The 11,043-nt window shown below is 33.2% G+C and overlaps 1 protein-coding gene across 1 annotated transcript; it reads right to left on the reverse strand.

The window, feature by feature from the left end:
* Window positions 1-3,954: 3,954 nt before the first annotated feature.
* LOC139518511 (protein wech-like) lies at window positions 3,955-6,576 on the reverse strand. Its single transcript, XM_071310019.1, has 2 exons — window positions 6,504-6,576; window positions 3,955-5,860 (listed from the first exon to the last, which is right to left on the reverse strand). The coding sequence occupies exon 2, from the start codon at window positions 5,822-5,824 to the stop codon at window positions 4,118-4,120; it is 1,707 nt and encodes a 568-aa protein (XP_071166120.1). The 5' UTR covers window positions 5,825-5,860; window positions 6,504-6,576; the 3' UTR covers window positions 3,955-4,117.
* Window positions 6,577-11,043: the final 4,467 nt, after the last annotated feature.

Raw genomic sequence — 11,043 nt, forward strand, 5'->3', positions numbered from 1 at the left:
CGAAAAACTAAGGATTTTCTTATCCCAGGCATAAATAACATTAGCCTAATTTGGCACAACTGTTTGGAATTTTGGGTCCTCAATGCTCTTCAACTTTGAACTTGTTTGGCTTTAAACTATTCTGATCTGAGCGTCACTGCTGAGTCTTATGAAGACGAAACTCGTGTCTGGCGTATTAAATTATAATCCTGATACCTTTGATAACTATTGTTAAATCATAACTTTGTACTACTGTTACAATTTTATTTTCGGATTTCTAGTTTCTTACAGTAGATAGTGCTAATGTGTAGGCTGTCCATATAGCGATGTACTTCAAGACGTTTACCTTCATCAGTTATCATTGATATCTTACAAAATAAGTTGTTGGATTACATGTAAATATTATAGGTTGACAAGTCAGGAATATGACAGTTCTTGTCCATTCGTTTTTGATTCGTTTTGTTATTTGATTTTGCCATGTGATTATGGACTTTCCGAATTGATTTTCCTCTAAGTTCAGTATTTTTGTGATTTTACTTTTTGATATGTGTTCAGTTACAGTAAGTATCGAAGACAAACCCTGTGTGGCTATAATGGCAAACGAGAATTCCGACCATCCACGTCAACATTTCCTCTTTATAAAAGAGAGGCGAAAGATAACAAAGGGAAATTCGATTTCTGTAATATCAGAGGCCAATTTTATACGTATAATTTCTAAACTCGTTTAGGAATCTAAAGCTGTTTCATTACATCCATATGGTAGTTTCACAGTGAATCTGTAGCCAGGTTTTATTGTACTAAATAAGATTATTTTAATACTTAAAGGTGTCAGACCACCAATTAAAAATCCCTATCTGTTCAACCAAATTTTGCAATTTTCACAGCTTTCTAAATATTTTACCTTAAGTTTAACTTCAAGGAAACCAGGTATATCCTGAATTGTACATGTATCACCTTCCTACATGCCAATTTTCAACCAATGTTTAAAGTCTTGTAACAAATTTCTGATTTTGAAAAGACAGGTACTACCAAAATAACTCCCGGTTTTCTGGAAATCTTAAATTAGTGTACTATGTAGCGCATTAATCCTGAATTTTTAATGCAAACTTATAGACAAGTGAATTTTGGCTCAAAATGGTCTAAATATATTTCCCTTTCACCAAAAGTTTCATTTCTGCAAATTTGTTGGTTAGTTTAAGTAAACAATGACATCAAAAGCACTATTTTGTGTCAAAGTAGGACTACTTTTACATACGTTCTAAATTGGAGGGAGTAATTGGTGGTCTGACACCTAATAGAGGATTCGTTGAATACTTTGCAAATCTTAAAACAAAACACCTATTTCTAAGGACTATTTTGAAATTTTTATTTGAAAATGTTATTATCATCATTTGTGATAGAAAGTCAAATGAAATATAAAACCGACCAATGCTACCCTCTTTTGTAAGAGTCGTTAGCTTTTGAACTTAATTTTCTCATTATAGTTGTAATGAAATCAGAACCTTATGCTTCTGCAACGCTTTTATTAACAAATATTTGGATTTGAGTGTTCCTGATGACGATCAATCCAGAAAAGCGCTTCATATGCATGAAATTATTTCACGTGTTGTTTAAAAAAAATCAACACCTACATCCTTTATACATCATTATATAATTTGATATACAAACAATGGGGACTCACCTGCAGAAATCATCACGACGTTTTAGTTATCTATTGTAATGCAGGAATATAAACTAGTCCAAATGGATTTATAGTAAAAAAAAAAGTACCCTGAAGATGACTACGTGTAAATGTAGGAAATGTAAATAAACAATTACCAGGTGCTGATTGAGCAACAAAGCTTAACCTCCAAACTCAAAACCGATATGTACTGACATTTTAAAAATTCTTTTAAATCAACTAATTGGAGTTTCTGGGTATCTTTCTAGCACAAATGTTGGAATGTCAACGTATATTTTCGGTTTCTGCTTCACGATATTTTTGAAACACTGGACACAATCATTTTTACACCTCCACAATGAAAAGAGTTCAAGTGCTGAACTGGTCAAGAATGGTATAGTCGGAATGGATGTTACTTTTATCTACAGGTAGATGGCGCAGAATTGTAATCAGAAATATTGTTGACTTAATCTCTCAAAGGTGGAGAGGAGAGGTGAGGACTAGATCGCAAGCCCTGAACATGGTAGGCGAAGCTGCCAACAACCACAAAACGATAAATAAACATAAATCATGAAAACGATTATAATAGCTACCTTATGTTTCATTTCCACATTCAAATATCATAGTCCTAGTCAGATATGGTTCTAGTTTTTTATAGGCCGATAATATTGAAGGCCGAGTGTGTGATTGGCCGTGATATCAACTCACGCCTTTAGTGCTGATTCATGCTTTCTAATTGTCTTTTCTACAAATAAGACTCAAATAGGTCAGATGATCCTTCTTTTGGACAGGTGCCAAAAAATAGCTTGGTTAAACATTCTGTATGAGATCTCAACCCTGCCCATTTACCTCTAGCCAATGTAGAAAAACAACCACACAGGTATACGCACATTAAAACTCAGTTTAAAATAAGTCTTAGTCCGATATCAGAATAGGTAACAAAAGCAAAATGACAATACGTATACATAAATTAACAAAGGACTATTAACAGTTACTTGCACACCAGCTCCGCACATACCTTAATTAAACTGATTGAAAGAATTTCATATGAAAATCAATCACAATCCTTCCAGTTATGGGTATTACTATATTTTTCTTATTGGTTTATTTTCCAGTGTATATAAGTGTTATATCATGCATTGTTTTTGATAGTGCTGGTTTCTCTCTCAAATCCCATATACCTGACTTAGTGCAGGCATATTATTTCAGATGAAAAGAGTGGATTAAACGTCTTGTAGATGTGTAGATGGTTATTTAATGTATGCAAGATTGTCATTAAAGATTACATAATATGGCTTTAATATTGATTCACTTATAGGATCTTTGAATCGGAACCAAACACATTTTGTTTTAAACAGTTATTGGCATGGTTATGTTCTTCTCATATATTTTATGATAGTATGATACTAAACCCCTAACAGGAGGGATTGTGCCTGATATTCATATGAAGAAGACATACTCTTTCAATCTGTTTGATTGAGGTCTGGAGCTGGCATGTCAGTTAACTGCTAGTAGTCTGTTGTTATTTATGTATTATTGTCATTTTGTTTATTTTCTTTTGTTACATCTTCTGACATCAGACTTCTCTTGAACTGAATTTAATGTGCGTATTAGTATGCGTTTACTTTTCTACATTGGCTAGAGGTATAGGGGAGGGGGGCTTGAGGTCTTATAAACATGTTTAACCCCGCCGAAATTTTGCGCCTGTCCCAAGTCAGGAGCCTCTGGCCTATGTTAGTCTTGTATGCTTTTTAATTTTAGTTTCTTGTGTATAATTTGCAGTTTAGTATGACGTCCATTATCACTGAACTGGTAAATTTATTTTTAAGGGGCCAGCTGAAGGACACATCCGGGTGCGGGAGTTTCTCGCTACATTGAAGACCCATTGGTGGCCATCGGCTGTTGTCTGCTCTATGGTCGGGTTGTTGTCGCTTTGACACATTCCCCATTTCCTTTCCCAATTTTGAGATCTTATGATTGTATTGGTTGATGGAAATTGGTATGAAATTAATCTGCTTTATATCATGACTTATATCTAGAAATTGACAATGATCTTTACGACGAAAGGGATGATTTTAGTTTCCCAATTTTGAACTTTCCTTTTGTATGTACCAACATTCCAGTAGCGCCTGGTTACGGAGTATATATCTCAATTGATATGATATTCCCGGGATTGTATTTTCTATCATTCTAGATATAGGTTGCTGCTCCTGTAGGCCTGCTGGTTTTAGGGAATAGTTTTGAAGAAAAGGTCAGAAATGATTAACTCAAATTGATGGAAACACATTTGAACCTGGTTAGCTAAAAAAAAACACGGCTAATGATTTATGCAAAAACATAAATGATTGAACTCCAACATGTTATATAACTTCTTTGTTTCTTTCGGATAATTTGTACATATATAACTCTACATTAACAAACGGTATGTCTTATTGTTAAATTAATGTTACGAATTGTTACTGTGGACCAGAATATGCATTATGTCAATTTGTATAAAACCACGGTTCCATCATTGCTGCTAACTAATAGACTGTTTCTTTCTATGTCGATACACATTCCAAAAGGCCGGCCGATGCCATCTTCTTTTCCCAATATACACCTCGCAGAGTTCCCTTCAGATGATATGACGATAATAGTGTTGTTCCCATTTGATGCAACGTAAATATTGGAACTTTTATCGAAAGACACACCAATTGGGTTCTTTAATATTGTTTTGTCGTTGTATTCCCATATTTTTTCTCCTGACATCGTATAACAGCATACTTTATTTTCTCTGTACATTGTATGATATATCTTATCGTCTGACATTGCAAGATAATCCCAGTGATTATTAGCCATTTTCGGAATGAGGAGAGTTTGGCCAGAATTTGGCAGCTGAACTTTGCATATGCCCTTATTATGTTCAGCGTACAATAAAAATCCGTGTCTATAGGATATCCCACTACAGCAGTTAGTAGTATTTATTATTCTCTTTGATGCATTATCTCTTATATCAATAATGTGAATGCAATATGTCTCGTGAGTTGAAACAGCAACAGTTCTGTCATCGATAAAAGTAACATCTGCAGGAAAGGAAAAAGACAAAGGAATCTTTTTGTGTATAGATCCATCTTGATTTAAAATTAACAGTCGATCTTGGTAATCTGTAAGTATGATATCTCCAGTAGACGTATTGATGCAAGCTCCAGCGATAAACGTCATACGACCTTTTTCCTTAAGGTTTGTTTTCCATTGTAAAACCAGGGTGATATCATCAATTGTTTTTGGTTGTGCTGGTAGATTATATACAATTTGAGCTTGTTTACCCTTATCCATCTTAATGACAACCAATGGCTGGCCAAGCTCTATATAAACCTTTCCGAACGAACTTATTGTGCACAATATTTCTGTTATCTTATCGTCTAGATTGCATTTAAGGACTACCTCATTTACACTTCTGTCGTCCAAAATTGAATGCATTTCTTTTTCTTGCTTTTGTACCTCATCTTGAATCGTTTTCGTTCCCAGGAAGGTCTGAAGGTCTGATGCATACTGCTTGACAGTCGTTATATTGTTTTGTAACATATCAACTCTTTCTGTATTTTCGAAAACGTTTGTCAAAATACTTTCTATCTGTAATTTGGCATTTTCTTCCTGTGCAGATAAGTCATGGAGTATTTGTTGTTCTAATTTGTCTAGATGCTTGTTTATTTTTTCTCGCATCTGTTTTATCTCATCACGAAACTTCTGTTTATGGCTCTTGATTGAAGCAAGATTCTGTTTTTTGTTCTCGATTATTTTATTCATATTACTTTTGATATCATTAAGGTTTTGTTCCATACTCTGCAATAATGTTGATGTTTTGGACGATTGAATTATTTCCTCTACCGCTGATATTCCATGACATTCTTTATGATTGGCTGGAATACACAAAGGACAACACAGACTTTCATGTTGAGGACAATAATTTGTGAATTTCCTATCATGATCGGGGCAATATTGTTTTATGTTGATTATAAACGGCGGTAGTTGTTTATAATTATCTATGGAGATAATACAATGATTACGAGAGGACTTTAATGCTTTGTGGTACCTCAGACAATTGGAACACAGACCTTGTTCACATTCAGGACACCAATATTCAGCGTCTTTAGTTATGTGTTCAACTTCACACACACCGCATACTATGTCACCTGATGTTGCCATCGACTCTGAATAAACCAAATAATTATTTGCATCCACCTAAAAATATTTCAAGTGTATAATGTCTTCTGGTTTATGTATAAAAAAAATCGCGGACGTTATATGTCCCGAGTGTGCTTGTGTTTATTTCTACTGTATTACTGTCACGTAATCAGGTAATGTGGTCATTTTAGCGGTATTTTAAGCAGTAGATTCAACCCACTATTTATTTCTCAAGATGTCCGGTACCAAATCAGGAATATTGCAGTTGTTATCAAATAGCCATTTTTTATGTTGTTGGCGTTTTGTTTTGTTGCAGTTCGTTGTTTCTGTTGGTCAGTTGTTTTTCTCTAATAGCTGTTGTTTTTGCTCAATCGATTTGCGACTATTGAACATCGGTATACTACTACGCCTTTATATATATTTTTTTCCATTTTTACTACATCCTTAGATTTTCATTAAATTATCGCAACGTTAAAGTACCCATATATGAAGACAATTACATCTTCGATTTGCTAATGAACATAAACTGAAATAAACTCAGTTCGACCCTTTGTCGACCTATCCATATATGTTTACATGAGTAATTACATGTTATTCATACCAACATAAGTGATCATAAATATGATAAGCAATTGATGGGAAGAACCAGCGTAGAGTAAACTTTTATGGATTTGCAGACAAAAATGTTTACAAAATTTACCTGATCAAAATGTCAATCTAATTGTTCTGTTTTACAACAAGGAAGTTCAAATGTTCGTCAAGGTCGTTTAAATCTTTATTTAACATACCTTTATCTGATATCATCTGAACATTACCCCTCAGAGTATTACCCTGATACTTTTAAACTACTTGTAATCAAAGCACAAACAAAAACCATACGGAAACTGATTATTTTAACATTCTAACCATGCATTGATGTTTGGTTAACTTTTAAAAATAGAGCTACATAATTTCACTTGTGCATGCCTACAATATTTCATTGCTACTCATCATATTATTTAGGAATTTACTAAAAAAACATCCAACAGTGCATTTGTTTTACAACAATTTGTATTTGATATTACTTAATCAGAACTAAAAAAAACATGTTCAATAGTCTTCACGATGGCTAAATTGACATTCAAACATCAGTATATGTGATGAATTTCGTTGGCAGTTAAAGTAGGTTGACAACAAGGGATAACTTAAGTTTTTATATATTGACACTTCCATTTTTATTTGACAACATTCCCGTCGCATATGTATATCGAGTAGATTTAGTAAGGTTGGAACTATATTGCAGATCATAAGTTTCCTATAAAAATTGTCTCAATAGGAAGTTGCCATTTACAAGAAAGCTGTTGAAACAAGGATTCTCATATATGAATTTGAATTCGTCTAATTGAATGCTTAACGGACTCGATTTAGTTTGCCGTTTTGACTATTTGTGTTATATATAACCAAGGATTTAATTGTAATTCAGCAATGGTGATTAAGAAACAAAATTCTCACTTCTTGATATCTTGTCCAATATTTACAGATTTAATTATAAGTTTCTGTGTCAGTCCTTTCTATCACTGAAGACATCAATATTTGTTTGGCCTTTTGACTCAATAGTTCTCTCACATGAATAGAACAGCCATTGATTCTATTTGGATCAGAAATATATTACCAAAAGCAAACTTTTTAATCCTTGTATTTATATACGTATTGCATAGAATGCCAATATTTATGTTTTGAACAATAAAATATGTGTATGCTAAGAGAAAGATTTGTAAAAATAACATTTTTTGTGTCTGCATCCTAGATATTTGTATTAGTGTATGACATGTATATTGTTGAGATGATTTATTTGAATACTGTTGAAACTCAGGTTAGATAGCCTCAGATATATTTCATTGTCCTGCTCTTTTTTTTTCATGTGGTCTGTTCCTTCATTTTCTCATGGTTTTATCATGTATCTGTATTATTTAACCTCTTCATTTGATGATTGGTTTTTTTAAAATAATTTATAGTATGATATGCACATTTTCACACATAAAATTTTACTATTCGGCGACAATAAAGGGAGACCTAACTATCGAAAAATTCAGAACATTATTCAAATGTTGAAACGTTTACATTACTGAAAAATAAAGACAAACATGCAGAACATCGAATTAGAGATTTCCATGATGGAGATATACTCATTTATCAACAGGATGGGTGCCACATTTGTAGCATGATCTGCTTACGCTTCCGGAGCACCTGTGATCACCCCATTGCGGCTACAAATGGATACCTGTAGTTGTCATATGTTAATCATGATTGCCTTTGATTGGTTTGTTAGATTTTGGACAAATATATATCTTAAATCCTATATGAAAATGGATAGTTGAAAATACCTAGTCGAATTGGTATGTTGGTAAAGATTCATAATTACCTGATTATATATGAATATTTTTCTCTTATGCTGAAATTTTTTAGCTGCTTTTATTTTATCTTGTAAAAAATATGTAAAATTGGTCTGTTGAGGTTAGTTACCCCTACAAAGGATCAATTTTAGATTTCAGTGATCCTTCTGATTTGTTATAATTATTTACTGAACATTTTTACTGCTTACAGTTCATCTCTATCTATCATGGTTTCTACAATAATCAAAAGTTGATAAACTAGAGGCTCTAAAGAGCATGTGTCGCTCACCTTGGTCTATGTGCATATTAAACAAAGGACACAAATGGATTCATGACAATAGTTATCAAAGGTACCAGGATTATAATTTAGTACGCCAGACGCGCGTTTCGTCTACATAAGACTCATCAGTGACGCTCATATCAAAATATTTATAAAGCCAAACAAGTACAAAGTACAAGATTGTATTTTGGTGATGGTGATGTGTTTGAAGTTCTTACTTTACTGAACGATTTTGCTTCTTACAATTATATCTATAATGAACTTTGCCCATTAGTAACATAGAACTATATTTGGTAAAAATTTACATAAATTTACCATATTAATGAAAATTGTTAAAAATTTACTATAAAGGGCAATAACTCCTTAAGGGGTCAATTGACCATTTAGGTCATGATGACTTATTTGTAGATCTTACTTTGCTGAACATTATTGCTGTTTACAGTTTATCGCTATCTATAATAGAATTCAAGATAACCAAAAACGGCAAAATTTCTTTAAAAATTACCAATTGGAGGGCAGCAACCAAACAACCAGTTGTCCAATTCATCTGAAAAATTCAGGGCAGATAGATATTGACTTGATTAACAATTTAACTTCTTGTCAGATTTGCTCTAAATGCTTTGGTTTTTGAGTTATAAGCCAAAAACTGCATTTTACCCCTTTGTTCTATTTTTAGCCGTGGCGGCCATCTTGGTTGGTTGACCGGGTCATGCCACACATTTTTTAAACTAGAGACCCCAATAATGATTGTGGTCAAGTTTGGTTAAATTTGGCCCAGTAGTTTTAGAGGAGAAGATTTTTGTAAAAGCTAACGACGATGGAAGACGACGACGATGACGGACAACGTACGACGATGGAGGCCGGACGCCAAGTGATGAGAAAAGCTCACTTGGCCCTTTGGGCCAGGTGGGCTAAAAAAACAGTCGTTCATGGCCAAAAACTTCTATATTGGGTTTATTGGCATCTTAAGCAATTTTCGACTATTAGTAGATCTTTTTGAACGGAACATTTTTGTTATTAAATGTTTCATTATCAAGGAATTGGTGCAAAAAGCAAAAATTGGTAAAAACAGTCTTTCATGGGCAATAACTCTTATAAAGAGTCCCCAATTACCACCATTATGACTTGTATATAGATTGTATTGTGCAAAACACTTCGTTTATCCAGTTTCTCTTTAGCTATCATAATTTCAGCTAAAAAGACTAAATTGGTTAAAACCATCTTCCAAGGGCAAAAACTCCTATAATAGGTCAATTGACAATTTCATCTATGCCAACCTACTAGTTACAGTTTCTCTGTGCAAATATCTGTCTGAAAACACATCAAAGATAAAGGCTTATATTTGTTTTACACCAGACACAAATTTTGTCTACAAGACTCGTCATTGATGCTAGATTAATAAAAGTTAAGAGGCTAACTAAAGAATGAAGTGGAAGAGCAATTAACAAAAACAAATGCTGCAATGGCAATGTCCCCTATTTTTGACATTTTACCTATTATGTCTGTTTGTTTTGTTCACACATCGTTGTAAATATAATGGAATTTTATGTGACTGTCATACAAGTGAGAGGTTTAGCTAGCTATAAAATCAGGTTTTTACTTCAAAAAATGCCTGTACTAAGTCAGGAATATGACAGTTGTTGTCCATTCTTTTGGTGTGTTTGAGCTTTTAATTTTGCAATTTGATTACAGACTTTCTGTTTTGAATTTTCTTCAGAGTTCCGTATTTTTGTGATTTTACTTTTTGAAACAAGTCCAATATTTTTTTTAAAGTTCTGCATAGATCAACCTGGCCGCAGATCTTTTTTAATTCCATGTCAGGTTTGCTCTATCTGCTTTAGTTTTGGAGATATAGGCCAAAAGCTACAATTTACCTTTATGTTCTTTTTGATGCTTCAGTTTCCCAGGATAAATGTGTGCAACTAAATTCCTATCCTAAATTTAAGGTAAATTTTGACACAGTTGTTTCATAGTTTTTGTTTTGTTTATGATAATGGACAACAGATGATAATGATGAATAAGTACAATGGAGCATAGTTCAGAGATCTGTCAACAGACCAGGATACTCTTTGTATAAGCCTATCTTTATGTAACATGCATTGTATCAACATTTTTAGGAAAAATTTAATAAATTCTTGTATTTCCATTATTATGATGTGATTGATATCAATGATTGCCATTTTTTTGTTTAATTCATGGTAACATCAGATCTATTTACTTCCAATAGATTCTCAAAAAATTACACTACCAATCCCAAATTTTTATAAATTTCCTGTTTACAAAACTTTGAATTTTTCGAAAAACTAAGGATTTTCTTATCCCAGGCATAGATTACCTTAGCCGTATTTGGCACAACCTTTTGGAATTTTGAATTCGCAATACTCTTCAACTTTGTACATGTTTGGCTTTATAAATATTTTGATATGAGCGTCACTGATGAGTCTTATGTAGACGAAACGCGCGTCTGGCGTACTAAATTATAATCCTGGTACCTTTGATAACTTTTTAAGTAAAAATGCTCAGACTGATGGTTGGGAATTTTTAATCAAGCAGACAGTAGTTCATAAATAATCTAATGAGACATAACA

Source organism: Mytilus edulis, chromosome 4, assembly GCF_963676685.1.
Source record: "Mytilus edulis chromosome 4, xbMytEdul2.2, whole genome shotgun sequence".
Classification (NCBI taxonomy): domain Eukaryota; kingdom Metazoa; phylum Mollusca; class Bivalvia; order Mytilida; family Mytilidae; genus Mytilus; species Mytilus edulis.